Source organism: Desmodus rotundus, chromosome 4, assembly GCF_022682495.2.
Source record: "Desmodus rotundus isolate HL8 chromosome 4, HLdesRot8A.1, whole genome shotgun sequence".
In the NCBI taxonomy this organism is placed as follows: Eukaryota; Metazoa; Chordata; class Mammalia; order Chiroptera; family Phyllostomidae; genus Desmodus; species Desmodus rotundus.
Window position 1 is genome coordinate 23,601,213 of NC_071390.1, and position 22,388 is coordinate 23,623,600.

At 40.4% G+C, this 22,388-nt stretch overlaps 1 protein-coding gene across 1 annotated transcript in view; it reads left to right on the forward strand.

Moving 5' to 3' along the window:
* HPSE2 (heparanase 2 (inactive)) overlaps positions 1–22,388 on the forward strand; it is a 611,494-nt gene that overhangs the window by 386,444 nt on the left and 202,662 nt on the right. The window contains exon 6 of the mRNA XM_053922432.2: positions 22,282–22,329. Within this exon, the coding sequence (XP_053778407.1) occupies positions 22,282–22,329 (48 nt within the window). The remainder of the gene's footprint in view (positions 1–22,281; positions 22,330–22,388) is intronic.

Consider the following 22,388-nt stretch of genomic DNA (forward strand, 5'->3'; position numbering starts at 1 on the left):
TTCCATTTACTTATACATTCATTGGTTGATTCTTGTATGTGCCTGACCAGGTATTGACCCCACAACCTTGGTGTATCAGGATGATGCTCTAACCAACTGAGCTCCCTGGCCAGGACAGGATGCTGAATTTCTTAAGTTTATTTGACCAGAGACCATTTGGAAGCACCGTTGCTTCACTAACATGTTTGGATCACATTGACTATCACATTGGAATATGAGCCCTGCTTTAAGTGAGGGATGACAGCAGAGCAGACAAGACAACAACTAAGAATTATAGTTTGGAGAACTAACTCAGAACCTGGGCCACTTCAATAGCTGCATTACAGGTTGTTGTTGGGGTTTTTTTTGCTTCCACTCTTGTCCTCATGAGTCTATTTGCCACTCAGTTGCCAGAAAATCTTTTATAAACATAATTTACTTGATGTCAGTCACTGCTAAATACTTTTTAATAACTTTTGATTGCTCTTAGAATAAAATTTAATCTCCTTACTCACATCTGACAAGGCTCCACAATTGAATGATCTGGCTGCTGTCCAGCTCTTCATTCTTATCTTCTCCAGCTTTCCCTTTTTCTTTCTTCACTCAGGCCTCATTGGCCTGGCGTGTGCTAGGCTTCTCTGTATTTGAGGGCGGGGGCATTAACATACGCTCTTTCTACCTAGAGTGTTCTCTCTGCTTGCCACATGCCTGGTTTCTCTTCTTCCGTCAGGCCTTTCTTGAATAACCTAGCTAAGTAATTTTCCATCAACTCGTCCTGTCAGTCCTCTTTACGACATTTATCACAATTTGTAACTACATATTTATTATTTATTTGCTGGGAAATATGTCTTTTGTATTAAGTAATGTACTGTATTTTTCGGACTATAAGACGCACCTTCCCTCCCCTGGCCCCCGCAAATTTGGGAGGAAAATGGGGGTGCGTCTTTTTTTTTTTTTTTTTTTTTTTAATATATTTATTGATTATGCTATTACAGTTGTCCCATTTCCCCCCCACTCCACTCCATCCTGCCCACCCCCCTCCCTCCCACATTCCCCCCCCATAGTTCATGTCCATGGGTCATACTTATAAGTTCTTTGGCTTCTACATTTCCTACACTATTTTTACCCTCCCCCTGTCTATTTTCCACCTATCATCTATGCTACTTATTCTCTGTACCTTTACCCCCCTCTCCCCCTCCCACTCCCTTATTGACAACCCTCATGTTCTAGTTGTTTGCCTAGTTTGCTCTCGTTTTTGTTTTATGTGTGGTCGTTAATAACTGTGAGTTTGCTGTCATTTTTACTGTTCCTATTTTTGATCTTTTTCTTAGGTAACTCCCTTTAACATTTCATATAATAAGGGCTTGGTGATGATGAGCCTCTTCAACTTGACCTTATCTGAGAAGCACTTTATCCTCCCTTCCATTCTAAATGATAGCTTTGCTGGATACAGTAATCTTGGACGTAGGTCCTTGCGTTTAATCTTGGGTAATGTAATTATGATGTGTCTTGTTGTGTTCCTCCTTGGGTCCAGCTTCTTTGGGACTCTCTGAGCTTCCTGGACTTCCCGGAAGTCTATTTCCTTTGCCAGATCGGGGAAGTTCTCCATTATTTGTTCAAATAAGTTTTCAATTTTTTGTTCTTCCTCTTCTCCTTCTGGCACCCCTATAATTCGGATGTTGGAACGTTTCAAGGTGTCCTGGAGGTTCCTAAGCCTCTCCTCATTTTTCCAAGTTCTTGTTTCTTCATTCTTTTCTGGTTGAATGTTTGTTTCTTCCTTCTGGTCCATACCATTGATTTGAGTCCCAGTTTCCTTCTCATCACTATTGGTTCCCTGAACATTTTCCTTTGTTTCTCTTAGCATAGGCTTCATTTTTTCATCTGTTTTTCGAATAGATTCAACCAAGTCTGTGAGCATATTGATAACCAGTGCTTTGAACTGTGCATCCGATAGGTTGGCTATCTCTTCGTCGCTTAGTTGTATTTTTTCTGGAGCTTTGAAGTGTTCTGTCATTTGGGCCATTTTTTTTGTTTGTCTTGGCGCTTCTGTTACTTTAAGGGGAGGAGCCTTAGGTGTTCACCCGGGGCGGGGTAATGCTGGTCGCTGCGCAGTGATGCTGTACGTGGGGGCGGGGCCGAGAGGGAGCAATGGCGCCCGCTTCACTCTCCTCCGGATTTCAGTCTTTCACTCCGCTACCCACAATCAAACTGGGCCCCTCTGGTGCTGGTTCCCGAGTAAGTGGGCCTGTGCACACTCTAGGCCCCTGTGGGTCTCTCCAACAACCTCTCCTGTGAGGCTGGGAGTCTCTCCTGCCGCCCCAACCCCCAGGGGCGCTTTCAATCAGAGGTTTGAGGCTTTATTTCCCCGAGCTGGAGCCCTGGGTTGCGCAGCGGTCTGCTTCTCTGCCCGCCGTTCGTCCGGTTTATCTGTGGGCGAATGTGGTGCCGCAATGTGCTATCCGCCACTCTGCCTGCCCCACTCTCCGCCACTCTGAGTCCGGCCCTCTGGGTTTATCTGTGCAAATGTGGGACCGCAGGGTCTGCTAGTGCTCGGCCTGCCTGCGCCATTTGTCCCACACTCCGCCAGTCTCAGTCCCGCCACAGCCACGCGAGTCCTCTCCACCCCAGTGCCGTCTCCGCCCCTCCTACCAGTCTGGATGAATGATTATTTTCTGTTTCCTTGGTGTTGGTCCCCCTTGCTGTTCGATTCTCTGTCGGTTCTGGTTGTGCGAGGAGGCGCAGTGTGTCTTCCTACGCCGCCATCTTGGTTCTCCGGGGGTGCGTCTTATAGTCCAAATATAGCTTACCTGACTCACTACAGGATTTCTGCTTTAAAGGATGTTATTAAATATTTCACCACATTTTTTGCTTCACAATTTTTTTTCCTATTTTCCTCCTCTAAAACCTAGGTGCATCTTGTGGTCTAAAAAATACGGTATACGCTGTCCTGGCAAAAAGCCTAGAACATAGTAGGTGCTCAAATTTGTTGAGTGAAAGAAAGGAGTTACCATAACATTGTACAGAGTTGCTAGTGGAATATTTTAAGCTGAAACTGTGTTAGAACAAAAGGGTAGACAGCCTTTATCTGCCATGATGGCCCAGAGAGCTATAGAAAACATTCTGATTTTGGCAAAGAGGATAAAAGCAGAGGGAATTAGAAGGCAAACAATGGTCTTTTCTATCACAGCAGACCACATGATGTGTTATACTATATGTTCAATCATCTAAAAACCAGAAACAGAAAAAATGTCTTTCTATATCCAGAATTTCTATCTTCAGCGGTGTCTGATTACCAATACTTCTACTAAATGCCTGATGCTGATTTATAGACTCCACTTACACCTAAAGCATAGATACTAATGAAGGTGGGGTGGGTGGATAAGGATCAAAACTTCATCATGTTCCTACACACAGGCTCTCCTTATGACTTTTGTGGGCCATAAGCATTTTTTTACTTCATAGGTCTCTTCTTCCATAAAGACATTTAAAAACAACAGCCTTCTGTTTTCTACTGTAGTGAGTCAATATAGCAGGATTGGGGGAGGAAAAAAAGGATGGTGAAGAGCATGCACTTAGGAATTAGATGAAACCCAGGTTTGCCACGACCTAGGTCATCTTGAGGAATTATGTAATCTCTCTGAAACCTCATCTGTAAAACTAGACTAATGAAATTACCTATTTCTTAGACTTGTGAAGTTAAATGAGATAATGAATTTAAAGAACTTAGCACAAATCCTGCTACAGTTGACACATAAAGAAATGTCAGCCACAATTGTTAAGAGTAACCAATGTATTTCAAAGATGAAAAGACATTTTTTTTTCTGACTGCTTTTTTGAGCATGACTCAATATAATTCTAAGCAATTCAGAGAACTGAGGACGGGAACTAGAAAGATTAGCTATAATAACATGCCAGTGTGATGAGTGTGATCACAACTCTACCTCCTGCCTAGAAACTGGCTTACACCACATTCCAGTTTGTAGTAGAAAAAGGTACAACTGGGGAAATTTTGATGCACAGAGTAATTATTACAATGTTTTACCTAATAATTGTTCTGTTTTATATCAACTCTGAAAATAATATGACTTGACCAAACTACAGGAGAAGAGAACAATTTATTCCTTTTAGTTCATAAGTAGAGAGTTTTCATCTCTGCCTCTAGAGAGAGGCAGGGTCTCCCAGCAGCTGTTTGGTGCTCATTAAGAAAGAAGCATTGGCTACTGGAAAGGTCTGCTTTCTCTCTGAGAATTGTGTTAATGACTACTTACTTCTAAACTTGCTTTCATTTATATTTTTCTTCCTGTGGAAAGGACTCCTTTCTTACCTAGAGAAACAGCCTAATATCTTACCAAAACCCAAGGTTCTCAGTTATTGCCACTATGATTAAGGATTTTAATGTCAGAGAAGTTACATGGTGGTTAGAGGGTGAGAAAAAACACTGGAGAAGGAGACTGGAGTCCTGGAACATAGACTAAGATTTAACACAGATGGTCCTGGGAAATATTCTTCCTCACTTATTTTATTCCATTTTTTCCTTCCTTTCCTTTTCCACTTCCCCTTAGAACCTTACTTTCTCCTCCAAGAATGGCCTATTCTAACAGGTGTTGCTAAGATCAGAATCTGTCAAAGGTGTAGTCACGATCCCCCTGCATTAAAAACACCTGGAGAGCTTCTTAACATGTGGCTGGACTCTTAGACTTCAGTCCAGACCTACCAAACCAGAATGGGTGGAAATAGGACCTAGATATTGGCATTTTGAACAGAGACCCCCAAGAGATTCTTTGCACATCAAAGTATGAGAATCACTGCCCTGTAATAGAGGCAGAGCAGGGTTTTGTTTGTTTGTTTTTGTTATTTTATTTTAATATTTTATTGTTTATACTATTACAGTTGTCCTACTTTTTCCTCCTTTGTCCCTCCTCCACCCAGCCCACCCCCCGCCACTTCCATAGTCATTCCCCACACTGTTGTCCATGTCCATGGGTCCTTCATATATGTTCTTTGACTAATCCCTTCACCTTCTTTCAATCAGTCCCCATGTCCTTCCTCCCCTTTTCCAGCTGCAGTCTATTCCATGATTCTATGCCTCTTGTTCTATTGTGCTCATTATTTTGTTCATTAGATTCCTCTTATAAGTGAGATCATATGTTATTTGTCTTTCACCAACTGACTTATTTCATTTAGCATAATAGTCTCCAATTCCATGCATGCTGTCACAAAAGGTAGGAATTTCTTTTTTGTTCTGTTGCATAGTATTCCATTGTGTAAATGTACCACGGTTTGTTTGTTTTTTTTAATCCATTCATCTACTGATGGGCAATTAGGCTGTTTCCAAATCTTGGCTATTGTAAATATTGCTGCTATAAACATGGGGGTGCATAAATTCTTTTCAATTGGTGTTTCAGGATTCTTAGGGTTATTCCTAACAATGGAACCACTGAGTCAAAGGCAGTTCCATTTTTAATTTTTTGAAGAAATTCCACTCTGTTTTCCATAGTGGCTGGACCACTCTGCATTCCCACCAGTGGTGCAATAGGGTTCCCTTTTCTCCTCATCCTTGCCAGCACTAGTTTGTTGATTTATTAGTGATGGACATTTTGGCAGGTGTGAGGTGATATACCATTGTGGTTTTAATTTGTTTCTCTCTGATGGCTAATGATGTTGAGCATCTTTTCACATGTCCGTGGACCATCTGTGTGTCCTCCTTGGAGAAGTGTATAATTCAGGTCCTTTGCCCACTTTTAATTATATTTGTCTTCCTGGTGTTGAATCATGTAAGTTCTTTATATATTTTGGAGATTAAACCCTTGACCAATGTATCATTGGCAAATATATTCTCCCATACAGTTGGTCTCATTTTGATGATGGTTTCTTTAGCTCTGCAAAAGCTTTTCAATTTCATGTACTCCCATTTGTTCATTTTTTCCTTTATTCCCTTTACCCTAGGAGATATAGCAGCAAAAATATTATTTGAAATTTTACAAGTTATGTTTTCCTCTAGGATTGTTATGGTATCACGACTTATATTTAAGTCTTTTATTTATTTTTAGTTTATTCTGGTGCATGGTGTAAGATGGTGGTCTAGTTTCATTTTTTTTGCATGTACCAGTCCAGTTCTCCCAACACCCGTTACTGAAGAGACTGTCTTTTTACTCCATTTTATGCTCTTGCCTCCCTTGTTGAATATTAACAGACTATAAAGACTGGGTTTATTTCTGGGCTCTCTATTCTGTTCCATTGATCTACGTGTCTGTTCTTATACCATCGCCAGACTGTTTTGATTACAGTGGTCTTGTAGTATAGTTTATATCAGGCATTGTGATATTTCCAACTTCGTTCTTCTTTCTCAACATTGCTGAGGCTATTTGGGTCTTTTTTGGTTACATATAAATTTTTGGAATATTTGTTCTAGATCTGTGAAATATGCCATTGGCATCCTAATAGGAATTTCATTGAATCTATAGATTTGTTTGGGTAGTGTGGACCTTTTAATAATACTAATTCTTCCTATCCGTGAATACGTTATATGCTTCCACTTATTTGTGTCTTCCTCAGTTTCTTTCTTCAGTGTCCTGTAGTTTTCTGAGTACAGGTCTTTTACCTCCTTGGTTAAATTTATTCTTAGGTACTCTTATTTTTTTTGGCTACAATAGTAAATGGGATTGTTTTCTTAGTTTTTCTTTTAGGTAATTCATTATTGGTGTATAAAAATGACATCAATTTCTGAATATGGGCTTTGTATCCTGCTACTTTGCCAAAATAATTTTTTAGGTCTAGCAGTTTTTTGGTGGAGTCTTTAGGGTTTTCTGTGTACAATATCATGTCATCTGCAAATAATGACAGTTTTACTTCCTCATTTCCAATTTGGATGCCTTTTATTTCTTCTTGTCTGATTGCTGTGGCCAGTACTATGTTGAATAAGAGTGGTGAAAACAGACACCCTTGTCTTGTTCCTGACCTCAAGGGAAATGCTTTTAGTTTTTGACCATTGAGTGTGGTGTTGCCAGTCAATTTTTTGTATATGTCCTTTATTATGTTGAGGTATGCTCCTCTATTCTCACTTTGGTGAGTGTTTTTATCATAAATGGGTGCAGGATTTCATTAAATGCTTTTTCTGCATCTATTGATATGGTCATGTAATTTTTGTTTTACATTTTGTCTATGTGATGTATCACATTTATGATTTGTGAATATTGTAGTATCTTTGTATACATGGAATATATTCCATTTGATCATGGTGTATGATATTTTTAATGTATTGCTGGATCTGGCCTGCAAATATTTTGTGTTTTTGTTGAGGAGCTTAGCATCTATGTTCATCAGAGATACTGGCCTATAATTTTCTTTCTTTATTGTGTTTTACCCTGGTTTTGGAATTGGGATAATACTGGCCTCATAAAAAAAATCTTGGAAGTCTTCCCTGTTTTTGAATTTTTTGGAATAGTTTGAGGATAGGTGTTAGTTTTTCTTTTAATGATGGTAAAATTCACCTGGGAAGCCATCTGTTTCAGTGCTTTTGTGTGCTGGGAGTTTTTTGAGTACTGCTTCAATTTCGATAGTTGTTACCAGTATGTTCAGGTTTTCTACTTCTTCCTGATCCAGTTTTGGAAGGTTGTATGTTTCTAGAAATTTAGCCATTTCATCTAGGTTGTCCAATTTCTTGGCATAGAGTTATTCATAATAATTTCTTACAATCCTTTCTTTTTCTGTGGTATCAGTTTTTACTTCTTGTCTTTCATTTTTGATTTTGTTTGGATCCTCTTTATTTTTTTCTTGATGAGTTTGATTAAAGGTTTGTCAATTTTGTTTATCTTTTCAAAGAATCAGCTCCTGGATTCATTGATCTTTTGAATTGTGTGTTTAGTCTCTATGTCATTTATTTCTGCTCTAATCTTGATCATTTCCTTCCTTCTACTCACTTTGGGCTTTGTTTTTGTTGGTTTCTAGTTCTTTTAGGTATAGGGTTAAGTTGTTTATTTGAGACTTTTCTATCTTCTTTAGGGAGGCCTGTAATGCTATGAACTTCTCCCTCAGGACTGCTTTTGCTATGTCCCATAGGTTTTGGGTTACTGTGTGTTTTCATTTATTTCCAGGTACTTTCTGATTTCTTCCTTAATCTCCTTGTTAACCTATTCATTATTTAAAAACATGTTATTTAGTCTAAATGTATTTGAATGTTTTTGTGGTTTTTTTTTCTTGAGGTTGATTTCTACTTTTAAACCATTGTGATCTGAGAATATGCTTGATATGATTTCTTGAATTTGTGAAGATTTATTTTGTGTATTACCATGTGGTCTATCTTTGAGAATGATCTGTGTGTGGTGAAATATTCTGTAAATATCAATTAAATCCATTTGATCTAGTGTGTCATTAAATTACCGCTATATCCTTGTTCATTTTTTGACTGGAAGATCTGTCCATTGCTGACAGTGGGGTGTTAAAATCACCTACAATGACTATATTGCTGTTGACTTTCTTTACATATTTAGGTGCTCCTATTTTGGGTGCATATATCTTTACAAGGGTAGTATCCTCTTGTTTGTCTGACCCTTTAAGTATTATGTAGTAACCTTCTTTGTCTCTTGTTACGGTCTTTGTTTTGAAGTCTATTTTGTCAGGTAGAAATATTGCTACCCCAGCTATTCTTTTGCCTCCATTTGTATGGAATATTTTTTTCCATCCCTTCACTTTTCAGCCTGTGTAAATCTTTAGTTCTGATGTGGATCTCTTGTAGACAACATATATGTGCAGGTTGTGTTTTCTTATCCATTTGGCTACCTCTGTCTTTTGATTGGAGCATTTCATCCATTTACATTTAAGGTTATTACTGATAGGTACTTACTCATTGCCATTTTTTTCCTTTGTATGTGTGTTCCTCTCTCTCTCTCTCTATTTCATCTTCTTAAAATAATCCCTTTAGCATCCCTTGCATTGCCAGTTTTTGTAGAAATGTACTCTTTTAGCCTTTTTTATTTTTTTTATTTTTTGGTCTGTGAAGCTCTTTATTTCACCTTCCATTTCAAATGAGAGCCTTGCTGGATGGAGTAGTCTTGATTGTAGATCCTTCCTTTTCATTACTTGGAACATTTCATGCCAGTCCCTTCTGATCTGTAATGTTTCTTTTGAGAAATCAGCTTACAGCCTTATTGGAAGTCCCTTGTAGGTAACTGTTTCTTTTTATGCTTTTAAGATTCTCTCTTTGTCTTTAAGCTTTGCCATTTCAATTGTGATGTGTCTTGGTGTGGGCCTCTTTGGGTTCATCTTGGTTGGGATTCTCTATGCTTCCTGAGCCTTTGTGACTCATTCTTTCACTAAGTTAGGGAAGTTTTCTATCATTATTTCTTCAAATAAGCTTTCTATCCCTTGCCCCCTTTCTTTTCTTTCTGGAATCCCTATGATGTGAATATTGTTACGTTTTGTGTTGTCCCAAAGATCTCTTAGACTATTCTCATTCTTTGTAAGTCTTTTTTCATTCTATTGCTCTTGAGTAGGTGTTTTTCCTCACCTTGTCTTCCAAATCACTGATTTGATCCTCTGCTTCATCTAGTCTGCTTTTTATTCCTTCTGGTGTATTCTTCATTTCAGATATTGCATTCTTCTTTTCCAACTGGTTCTTATTCATAGTTTCTATGTCCTTTTTCATGATGATATAGCTCTCATTAAGTTCCTTGAGCGTCTTTATAACCATTACTTTGAATTCTGTGTCTGATAATTTGTTTGCCTCAATTTCATTTAGCTCTTTTTCTGGGGATTCCTCCTTCTTTATAGTTTGGAGGTTGTTTCTTTGTCTCCCCATTTTAGCTGTCTCTTTGTTTGTTTGTATATATTAGACAGATCATCTTTGACTCCCTGTCTTGTGGGGTGGGTTTATGTGGTAGGAGTCCTGCGGTACACAGGGAGCAGACTCCTTGATCTCCTGGTGGATGCTCTAGAAATGCCCTTTGTGTGGGTTATTTGGGTTTCCTTGTTGTATTTTGGCCCTGAATGTTGTTGGCCTGTTTGTTCATGGGATCTCCCCTCCATCTGGCTGACTGAGAGGCTCAACCCCTTACCACATCTTATATGCTGTTATACAGGTGCTGACAGAACAAAACAAAACTATAAAGTGGAAAGATAAATGGAATGTTAAAGAAAGGGGAGGGAAATAAAAAAAATAAGAGAACACCAAAGGACAGAAAAGTTATTATGGGGGGATAAAAGGGAAGAGAACTAATATAAATAATGAACTGAAGGAGGGAAAAGGGACATCAAAAGAGAAAGAAAAACAAATTTAAGAAAAGGAAAGAAGGGAACAATGGGATAATGAAAGGTAAGAATACGATAAGAGATATGAAAGAAAAAAGAGAGCAACAAAAATAGAAGGAAAAGAAAAAACAGAAAAATAAAACTGCTATGAAAAAGAAAAAATAACAAAACTAATGACAAAGAACAAAGCGGAATTCATTTTAGCAGAATTTAGTGCTTGCCTGCTAGGTTCTCCCTTTAGATACAGCTCTGATGTTGTCTGGGGCTTATGTAAGCCAATATCAGGTGCTGACCACATCTAGCCCTTGGCAGCCTATTTGAAGCTACAGGTGATCCACAGTTTGTGGCTGATTCCTCTGGGCTCGGCTGTGTCCAGGATGGGCCCAGCTGCTCTGTAAAGCTGGGTTTTAGCAGCACTGGGCCCAGGGGTGTGTACTCAAATGCCCCAGTCACCACAGGATCTGCCTCTGCCTGTCTTTGCCTGCTGGACTGCTCTCAGTCTTAGACTAGTCACAGACCCAACTGTTCTCAGAGGGCTTCTGGTGGAATCAGGGGGCCAAGGGGAGACTCCTGCATCTCTCATGGCAGGTATGTTTCAGACTCCAGGGGAGATTGTGGGTGTGAACCCATGACCCCCGGCCACTAGTCTGAGTCTGCCATGGACTATATCCCTATACTCAGCAGGGTGGGGCCCCTAGTAGGCTAATGGATGAGGTCTCCGGAGCCCAGATTTTGGGTCTGCCAGGAACCAGGAGGGTATTTCTATGATTCTGCCACAAGGAGGAAGCTCCAGTCTGTTTCCAGGAAAGTGTATGCAGTGGCAGTGCCCTACAGCCCATATCTGACACCCTTGTGTCTGCATATGTTGCTGTCTTCTCAGCAGGTGTTAAGATGCAGGATGGGAGAAAAGAAAGAAGAAAAGAAAAAAATCCAGACAAAACAAAACAGACCAAAACAAAAGAAAAAGATGCAGGCTCTGGTCAAGATGGAGACATAGGCAGATATGGCTGGCCCTTTCACACAACCACATCAAAATTGTAGCTAAAATATAGAACAACCATCACTCAGGAATGTCAGAAATGTAGTACAGTGGAAATCTGACAACTACGAAATCAAGTTGAATGGAAGTGTGACATCTACGAAATTGAAGAAACCACATCCATCAAGATTGATACGAGGGGCACAGACATGGAATGGGCTGTCCCCATCTGATGTGGAAAAAATTCAAGAGGGATATCTTGGGAGCAAGGACTCCCAGCCGCACATTAAGCCTCCAAGCCCAGGACTCCAGTACCAGGAAGATAAAGCCTCACAACTTCTAGCTGTGAAAACCAGTGTGGATTGATTCATTTGAGGAGGCTCCTGGAGCCCAAAACAGTTCCTCCTGGGGAACCCACGCACAGACTCAACTACTCAGACTTGCTCCCTCAAACTACAGCACCAGGGTGGCAGCTTGAAGGGCACAAATGGTGTACAGGGAGAGACTGAAGTATCTGGCATCAGGATGAACGAAGCCATTGACCCTTTCCTGAGCCCTTCCCCTGCAACAGAGCCAGTAGGCTGGTGCCATATCTGAGACTCCATCAACCTGGCTAACACTGTGTTACTCACCTTGGAGATCCACAGAGGCTGTACCCCACCCAACATATGGATCCATCCAAGCTGTTTTCCATAAGAATGGATGGTCTTGGCTCCTAAATCCTATCAAACAAGAAACAGCTGGCTTCAGTGAGCCCTAGCTACAGCCAGATTAGAGTCACAACTTGGCTTCACCTGGGAATCTCCAAGCCCAGCACAAGTAGCAACCATCTTAGATTGCTTTACAGCTGAGGCAGGGTGCCCTGGGCAAAACACAGATGGGAGCTAACCTTGGCCTGTGCCACCCAGGAAACCCCAGGGCCAATATACCTAGTGGACAGCTACAGACATGTCAGAGCACCACCACCCTGCCCCTGCTCAGCTGATCCTCCACAAAGGGTGGAGGTTGGTGGTAGTGGTCATAGCCAGTCTTTGCAGCTGACCAGCCTGGGTATGTCCCTCCCATTTATCTCCCAACATCAACCAAGACTCAACTGCAAGAGGAGGGTATACTTAGCCCACATGAAGGTCACACCTTGAGTACCCAGCTTGGGTGATAGTGGAGGCTGTGCCACTGGACACTACAGGACACCTACTACATTAGGCCACACTACCAAGACACGGAGTCAAAGCAACTCTACCCATTATACAGAAACAAACACAAGGAAGCTGCCAAAATGAAGAGACAAAGAAACATGGCCCAAATGAAAGAACAGATTGAAAATCCATAAAAAGAGCTAAACAAAATGGAGATAAGCAATCTCTCAGATGCAGAGTTCAAAACAGTGTTTATAAGGATGTCCAAGGAACTTAGTGAGGGCCTCAGCAGCATAAAAAAAGACCCAGTCAGAAACGAAGTATACACTAATTGAAATAAAGAACAATTTATAGGGAAACAATGGTAGAGTGGATGAAGCCAAGAATCAAATCAATGATCTGGAACATTAGGGATCAAAAAGCAACCACACAGAACAAGAAGAAAAAGGAATAAAAAAAATGAGGATATTATAAACAGCCTGTGGGACGAATGTAAGAGGTCCAACATTCACCTGATAGTTGTGCCAGGAGGAGGAGAGAAAGAGCAAGGAATTAGAAATCTATCTGAAAAAATAGTGAAAGAAAACTTCCCTAATTTGGTGAAGGTAATAGACATGCAAGTCCAGGAAGCACAGAGAGTCCCAATTATGATGCATGCAAAGAGGCCCACCTCAAGACACATCATAATTAAAATGCCAGAGGTTAAAGAGAAAGAGAGATTCTTAAAAGCAAGAGAAGTTAGTTACCAGAGGTTGCCAGATGGGATGAGGGTGGGGGAGACTGGGAGTAGAGGTGAGGGGACAAAGAAGTACAAAGTATTAGTTACAGAATAGCCATGGGGATGTAAAGTATAGGAAATGAACTAGCCAAAGAACTTATACACATGACCCAGGGACATGTACAATGTCTGGGTGATTGCCTGAGCGAGTAGGGGGTACTGAGTGGAGGGGGCAAAGGGGGAAAAATCAGGATAACTATAATAGCATAATCAATAAAATATATATATTTTTTAAAAAGATGCAGGTGGGGTGAGCAGGAATGCAGAGGGTGAAGTGAGCAGTGTCCTACGGGAAAAAGGTCATTGTTTTTCTCCCGGGAGGGCCTCTCTTCTCAAGAAAGATGGCTGCTATGGAATCCAGGTGTATCCCAGCACAGAAAGCTGCATAGCTACACCCCCACCTTGCTCCCTAGTGCCTCCCTTTCCAGACTCTCCTCACGCAACTCCAGTCCGTGCTGCCCTCCCTTCACAGGGGCCCAAGGTGAGTGTTCGCAAACACAAAATAATAATAATAGCTATGTTTCCAGTGGGTCACTTCTCTTCCCAGTAGAGAAAAATCCTGTGGCCTTTCACCTCTGGATGCTATGTGGTCATCTGATCCCAGCACTGGTGCTCTGTGCTTGGGAGCCTGGTTTGTGGTCCTGGCTTCTCTCCTCTCAAGGGAAAGCTCCCAACAGCTGGGCCGCCTCAGCCCACTGCCCGTGTGAACTGGGCTGGCCCTTTTAACAACTGCACCCTTCCTACTGGTCTCATGGTGGTTTTTGCCTGTCCTGCTTAACAGCCTCTTTCTTCGGGTAGTCTTCAGTTTATTTTGCGTAACTATTCCCCTCTGTAGTTTTATTTCTAGCTTGGTTCTGGAAGGAGATATGCAATATATTCTCCTACTCCGCTGCCATCTTGCACCCCCCAGAGCAGGTTTTACTACCTTTATTTTACAGATCAAGAAGTGGAGTGCACAGATGTTAAATAATTTACCAAGCTTACATTTATTGAGTACCAACAGTATACCAGGAAGTACCCTTGTCCCTTCATGTATGTTGTCTTGTTAATCTTCACAAAACATTTGGGAAATAGTTGTGTTCTCTCTATTCGAAATGGTTCAGGGAGGTTAAACAACTTACTCACGGTCACATGGCTAATCAGCTGTGGAACCAGGTCTTAAATTAGACATCTGTCTGACTCCTAGGGCCATGTGGTACTCTTTTCCCGAATCTTCATCCTTGAACGAAGCCACACAGTCTAGTATACTAGAAAGATACAATCCTTCGCCTTAGTTCCACAGTGTTCACTCTCTTTGACGTATAACTTCATTCCAGGGCTTGAGCTTTTGGAAAGTTTGCTTTTTCTTGTGAAATTCATCATAACATCTTGATGCATTTTTCCTCCTTCCTACCAGGCTCCACAGCCAGGGCAAATCATATTAGATCAGTTATAGTCTTCTTTGCTTGCATCCAAGTCTTTATGACTGTCTCAGCAGCTGTCAAAAGATGTCTGTCAAAATATTCCCCTAGCCAGCACCTTCCAGCCTCGGCCACAGCCTTCCAGATCTGTTTCAACATGTTCTCTCATCATCCCCCACATCCTTGCCATTTGTCTTCATTCTAATCAAGGAAACCTCTTTTGTCCTTTATGTATTATTGTCTCACACCTGCCTCCACTTAGTTCCAGACATTGTCCTATATAGCCTCCTTCCTCCTAACCACCTCCCATCAGCAGCAGATAGGCTTCATCTTGGGGGCCAGTTTCAGGTAAAAGTGCCTGGAACCTTGTCTTGAGAAAGATCTTAGGCCAATTCGGAGTATTACCAATATCTACTATGGGTTTAGAAAAAGGGAGCAGCACCACACATATCACAAATTTGCCGTGTCTGCATGGTTTAAACACGCACTTTAGAATCAGAATTGGGTTTGAATCTCAGCTCTGCAACTTATTCCCTGGGAGATCTTGAGCACAGTTTCTTTATCTATACAATGAAAGTAATACCAACCTTAGAGGATTTTATATTACATAAGCTGTTTACCAAGTGTTTGTCAATCAGTAAAAGTAGCTTAACTTCTTTTTTATTTTTTTATTCAAGAACCTACTTAAATTAAACTTGAAAGGTATAACTTATTGGCAAGAGAGATGGAAGAGTTTCGCCCGTCTCTAGTCACTGTACATTAATAGCTCTAAAAATCTATAAAATTAAGGGAATTTTAAGCTATAAGGGAAGCTTATCAACCTTCTGCCAGTGGACTATCATATTTAAATAGGAGCAGGGAGAGAAGAGGAAGGGGAGAGCCAGGGAGAAAGGAAGAAAGGCTTGAAAGGAGGAAGAGGCAGAGAAAGAGAGAAAGGTGTCCATATATTTGTTCAGTGCAATAGCTAGTATAGCTCAAGGTAAAATTGGCCATGGAAAAGTAACTGGCTTTGGACCAAATGGAAGATGACTGGTTTGCTGAAACTTTTTCAAAATGAATAATTTCCTCACAAGGTTTTTTCTAGGCTTTTGTATGGAATGACTGTCACAGTCTTATTCATGTTAGTTGCATCCAAGGATTCTCTTTGTAGACAAAGGAAGAAAGACCAGGCTGCCCACTCTTACTGAAGTTTGTACTCATTTAGATATCCAGTTCCCTGTGAAGGATTTATCCTCTTTCCTGGGAGAAAAATTTAGAATCCAGTTTTTAGGGTTGCACTCTGTGGTCCAGAAAGTAGAAATCAAACCCCAAAGACCATGAATAAAGATGTGCCTTATTATAAGAGAGAGCTGTGATATGCCCTGGGAGAGAAGGCTCAACAATATTTTAGATACGTCATATGTGCAGGTGGATAACAAAGGAAAGAAATTCTCCCAGATTTGGGGTCCCTTGAGGGAGGAAAGGAACTCTCACAATGAAAGGGGATATTTTGTTTTTTTCCATAGCAGCAGATTGGCTCCAGTGGGAAAGATTTCCCAATACTGAAAGGTCGTCCTGGCACTGGCCCGTTTTCTTCGATACGTGTCCCTGTTCCTTCTGTCTCTTACTCTTCTTTGCATGACCGGATGTCAGCATGAGGGCTCCTGTTCTCTCAGGTCCAGAACTTCTGTCTTCACACTTCAGGTGTGGAGAGATCCAACCTTGGAAAACCAACATCTTTCCCTCCTGTCATTATTCATATCCTAGGTCATCTTTTATTTATATATCCATAGACCTAAATCTGGGGATTAGAATGGAAGTGGATGGTGGAAAATCCTTGGATAATACCAGACGCTAAACGGAATTTCACTTTCCCAGTGGTATTTTACTCCTGACAGCACGAGTCTGTGTGCATGTTATTCCACCTCGAATATTACTGCTGCTGAGCATTATGCAGCTGTGTTGAAGTTATTCATTTATGTGGTTTGGGCCAGTTTCTGAGAAGCAGCAGAACTAGAGAGCAAAAGAATCCATCAATGTTAGATTTGAACAAAGAAAATTAGGATCTTTTTGGACTTGTCCTCCACAATGCCAATATAGATATAAAAACACCTGAAATTAATATAATATTGTAGGCTAACCATACTTTAATTAAATTAAGAAAACAGAGAATAGGAACAATGTACATGCAGGTAAATAGAGAGAGCCCTGTTTCTTTAGAAAGGAGGTTGGGGATGGGGAGAATTCCCCAAACTCTTTGGCTGTAATATCCTTTCCTTAGACTCTTGTCTAATGTTTCTTTTATGCCTTATTTCTGTGGGTGATTTTCATATTTCTAGGCTATTTAAAATATTATTCAAAGAATCTGAAAACAAAACATTTGCTCCATTTTAGTGGTCATCCTGGTAGTATTTGGAAAGGCATATTTTGTTCGACATTATTTGAAAATTAGATTTTTTTTCTTCCTCAAAATAAGTGTAGAAATGCTTCCATATGTTTGAAGTTGGTCTTATCATTTTGCTAAGAGGGAAAAAGAAAAAATACAGTTTATAGCAATTTTCATGTGCACCTATCAAATGGTGTTTTCTCAAAGTTAGCGAAAATAGCTTTTCTACTTCTTCAATATACTACTAAAGTTAAGAAGATAATATTTGTTTAAAAATGTTAAGTTGTGATTGAAATAATTTTTAAAATGTCATGAAACTGAACTATATTTTACTATTTTGATTTCTTATACAAAATAAGATATTAGGTAAGGATCTGACTTTAATTTGTTTTTCAAATAGCCAGAAATCCATATTAAAAAATGCTTTGGCTTTTTGTATACTATTTTTTTTTCTTGTAATAAATTCTTAAACATATATTTTTAAAATTCCATATATCACCTTACTGATTTCTGAACTAGAAATGTTTTAATCATTGCAACTTTTATGGTATATTTCAATAGATAGTAGATTAAATAAATGTTCCTTCATTATTCCAGTGTTCCAGAATTTTCTTGGCTTCTTCAGGTGAATGTTACAGTGATTTTATAAAGTTTCAAAAATATCTGCTATTTTTTGTTAGAATTTTATTAAATCCATAAGTTAAAGAAGAATAACTGATTTTTTCCTGTCTGGGATCATTTCAATTTTAAAATATTTCTCTTTAAACTTATAATATTCTATACATGGGTCCACTAAATTTTATTTTCAATTATCAATATTATAGATTTTCTTTGAGGGGTGTGGGGTAGGGGTGTAGGGAGAAAACATTAGCGATACTTTAAGTGTTCCTAACTCTGGTTTTTCTGTTCCTTTTTGCCTTGTTTTTTTGAGTTTACTGGGGTGACACTGGTTAACAAAATTATACAGGTTTCAGGTGCACAGTTCCACAGCACATCACCACCACCCCAAGTCAAGTTTGCTTCCATCAGCCTTTATCCTCCCTATCCCTTCTCCCACCTCCCCCCAGCAATCACTACACTGTTGTCTGTGTCCACGGGTTTTTTTCTCTTTTTTTTCTTTTTTTCTCAATCCCTCTACCCTCTCAACACCCCCAACTGTCTCCCACCCTCGACAGCTGTCAGCCTGCTTTCTGATTCTGTCTCTATTTTGTTTGCTAGTTCATTTTGTTTATTAGATTCCAAGTTTTCCTATTCATTTTATAATGCTACATTTGATAATGGAAATTATTTAAGGACTTAATTATCAAGCTATAGCAGAACAAACTATCCAATGCATATGAGGATCTTCAGATTATAGTACCATGAAGAACCATTTTCCACCTTCTAAAATGCCAGATTAGCCCTGGCTGGTGTGGTTCAGTGGATTGAGTGCTGGTCTACAAACTAAAAGATCATCGGTTCGATTCCCAGTCAGGGCACATGCCTGGGTTGTGGGCCAGATCCCCAGTAGGGGGAGCGCGAGAGGCAACCAATTGACGTCTCTCTCGTACATCGATGTTTCTCTCTCTCTCTTTCTTCCTCCCTTCCCCTCTGTCTAAAAATAAATAAATAAAATCTCTTTAAAATAAAATAAAATGCCAAATTAGATGTATTCTTAATTGCCTGCCCAGAGCCTTTTAGCCAAACAAGGCATTGATTATTTTGTTTTCCTCCTAATTTTCTGTGAATGCATAATGTATCATCAATAACTATTTACTTCAAGTTCTTTGTGGCATATTCAGGAGTATTAGAATACATTCACCAACATCAGCTTCAAAAGTCTGTTCTTGGGCTGCCCATATGGGCAATGACATTACTGCAATGAAAACTTCAGGGGTGGAGTGGAGAGATGGGGAGAAAAGGCACACAACTGTAATTGAATAACAATAAAAAATTTTTAAAAAAATTTTAAAAAAGACAAAAAAAACCTTCAGGGTCTGGTTGCCAGAGAGGAGAGGGGTTGGGGGACTGGGTGAAAAAGGTGAAGAATTAAGAAGTACAAATTGGTAGTCACAGGGATGTAAAGTACAGCATAAGGAATTTAGGCAATAATATTGTAATAAATATGTACCATACCAGGTGAGTACTGGCAATATTGAGAGATTTTATAAAGTATATGATTGTTTAACTACTATGCCCTACACCTGAAACTAATATAAAATCATATTGAATCTAAACTGTAATTTGAAAAATTCAAAAAATGTTTTTTAAAAATGCAGCGTCCTTTCTTCTACAGTCTCCCCCTAAACGCACCTGCCCCGTCCCACTGAGTGCTCCAACAGCGTGTCTCGGTTGTGTCACTTTCCACCGTGGGTTTCGAAGTCTCCCAGCTTCTATGCTCATCTCCTGCCAGTCTGTCTGTGCCAGTACCTTTCACCTTCACCACAGCCAGGACCTTCCTAACACTCAAATCTGATCTCAACACTCTGATTTAAACACAGGAGAATCCAGCAAATATACAGGAAGGATGAGCTAGCTATGTTTTATAATATGTTGAGTACTAGTCATACACAGGTAAATAGGACATGGACTTGGACTTTGCTGTTACAGGATAAAAGCCAGACATGTTACCATCACAGACTGGTCTGACCTGCTGCTCCTTTACCTGGCCCCTGACATCCAGCCACACTGCACTCCTGAGAACACATTCATCTTGATTCTTCCTTGCTTTGCTCAAGCCGTTTGTATGCCTTGCCTGCTTTTCACGGCAAAATCCTACCCTTCTTTCAATGCCAGGTGGCATGTCATGTGCGATGAGAAATTCTTCTCACTGGTTATCCCTCTTCTAACACCAGAGAAGATAGAGCTGACTGCTGCCTCAGCTGCTGTCCCACAGTGGGCAGATTGGACCAGCAGTGCGCACACAAAGACTCTGACGGCTGGTTGTCTCAGTGTCTGTCTTCTTGACTTTACTGTGGTTGTCTTACAGCACAGACTCTGAGTCAGTCACCTTTTGATACCTGCTTTAGTGCCTTCTCTGACAAATGGCACAGAAATGCTCAAGTCTGCGAGAGGAAGCCAGCAAGCAAAGAAGGTGCTCAGGCCTTCTTGCTTTTCCTGATAAATATGGCGGTATTTTCTCAAGGCAAAAATTCAACTTATTTTTTGCATCTAAGAGTTGCACTGTACTTCTTGGCCTCAGTGAAAACAGCTTAGAGGGAGTATAGGATCCTAGAAAGAGGGTGGACTTCGGAATCCGAGAACCTGGGTTTGCTCTGTGAGTTTGAGCAAGTCATTTAACCCTGAGACTCAGCCTCCTCCACTATAAATTAGGGATATCTGCCAGCCAGGGTTATGTCCAAGGTTATGTGAAATTATACACATAAGAAGCTAAATTTTTTTTTAAATGAGAAAGCACTATAAATGTCAGTGTTATTTTCATTATGATTATTTTATATGTAAACAGAGATAGTTTTACATAAAATAGAATTTCTGTTTCAGATATTTTAGAAATTATTTTGGAGGAGTAAACCTCATATAAATATATTTTAAGTATTTTATTTCTTTTTTTTAAAATGATACTTGTATCTAAGTTTGTCCAGGTTTTATCATTTGTAAAATGTCCTGACAGGGTCCTGGCCAGGTTGATCAGTTGGGTGGAGCATCATCCTGTACACCAAAAGTCTGCGTGTTCAATTCTTGGTCAGGGCACTTACCTAGGTTGTGTGTTTGAACCCTGGTCAGGGCATGTACAGGAGGCAACTGATTGATGTTTCTCTCCTTTTCCCTCCCCTCCCCTCCCCTTCCCTTCTCTTCTCTTCTTTCTCTCTCCCCTTTCCTCTCTCTCTAAAATCAATAAACATGTCCTCAGGTAAGGATTAAAAAAATAAAATATCCTGAGGGGGAGTGCATAATTCCATCTCCCCCTCTTTATTTTTGGGTGATATTACTTAAAAGATTATTATCAGATCTCCACTGTTTAGCCTATATTGTGCCAGGAATAGTATTTTGGATGCTAATCTGCATTTATTCTCCCTCTATTTTTCCATTTTTCTCCTCTCTGTTCAAACATGTAGCTGATTGCATGCTTATTGACTCAGAGTAGCACAAGGCAGGGTGGAAAAGAGAATACACAAGCCTTTCCTCCTCCTCATGCTCCTCTCCTTTTCTTCTTCCTCCTCCTTCCCCTTCTCTCCTCCCCTTCCCTCTCACCATCCCAAGTCCTGGCCAGTCTCCTCTACTTCCTCTTCGTCTTGTTTTATAAACTTCACTCTGTTGCTAAGCTGTAGTCCTGCCATCCTCTCTCTACCTCTCCCCTAGTCTTATAGAAACTCAGTCCTCTTTTACCATCATGGCGTAGCAGAACCTCTGTCTGGGCAATGCACAACCCGTTTGCCCATGTGTTCACCTGGCAAGATTATGCTGGGGCAGGGCAGGGGTAGGGCCTTCCTGACAAAACTGCTTCTCCCTTCCTAGTGGAAGAGTTCTTTAATTGTGAAGTACCAAGTGAAGATTCTTTCTATCTGAAGGGAAGTTCCCCTTCAGGGTCTCAGAGCTGAAAGGAACATCTTAATGAACTGAGATGTTCCTTTGATTTCCTGTGCCTGGGTGGTGATTCTCTCCAATAATTACCCTAGCCATGTCAGCACACATTCTCAGAACACGTGGATGGGCAGAAAGGGGCAGGTAGGTAAAAGAGTTATTCGGCTCTCGTGGAACCTCCAGTGAGTGGCACAGGAGGGTAGGGAATTCTAGCAAGACTTTGCTGTGTGCTTTGCAGAGAAACAGGTCTGGTTTGCCTTTCCAGCTGAGCATGCTTGTCAGGTGACACTCACTTCTCTACTCAGCTGCTCCAGAAATGGTTAGATTTCTCTGTATGGTGCTCAGGTTTCTACATTCAGACAGGTGTAACAGCCCATTGCGAGGATATATTTGATAGTGCTGTATGCTTGTGTAAGAAATCAGGTTTTCCCATGCTCTCTTTAAAGGAGAGGTCTGAGGTTTTTCAACGGCATTTGTTATGTTGTCATCCTTGGGAAATGTTATCTAGTTTGTTTTCTAGTGGGCCTCAGCGTCCTTAGAGAACATGAAATGGGACAGATAAGTTTTGATCATAGGGAAAATGATTTGGGAGCTACCAGGCATGGGCTGAGGAAGACGGACATAGGTAGAATGTGCTTTTGGGTCTTGAGTTCCAGATGGTGAAGGAAGTGTAGAAAGCTGAAAGCATAATTACCTTCACATTCTGTACAGTTTAACTTCTAATCGCTGTGGATTGGCCATGTTTGTGCCTGTGGGCCCTCCCCAAAAGCACAGCTGCCCAGGGAATGGCCTGATCTATGCCTCAGCTTATTTTGCTTTAACCTGGGGATATGGTTTACTTCAAATTGCAATATCTTTGTTCTTTGTCTTCCTCACAGATTCATGAAGGTGGCAGGGAGCACAGTGGATGCAGTTACCTGGCAACAGTAGGTATTCATCATTTTTGCTCTTACTTATTATCAGCTGCTGTAAAATGAAAGTTATT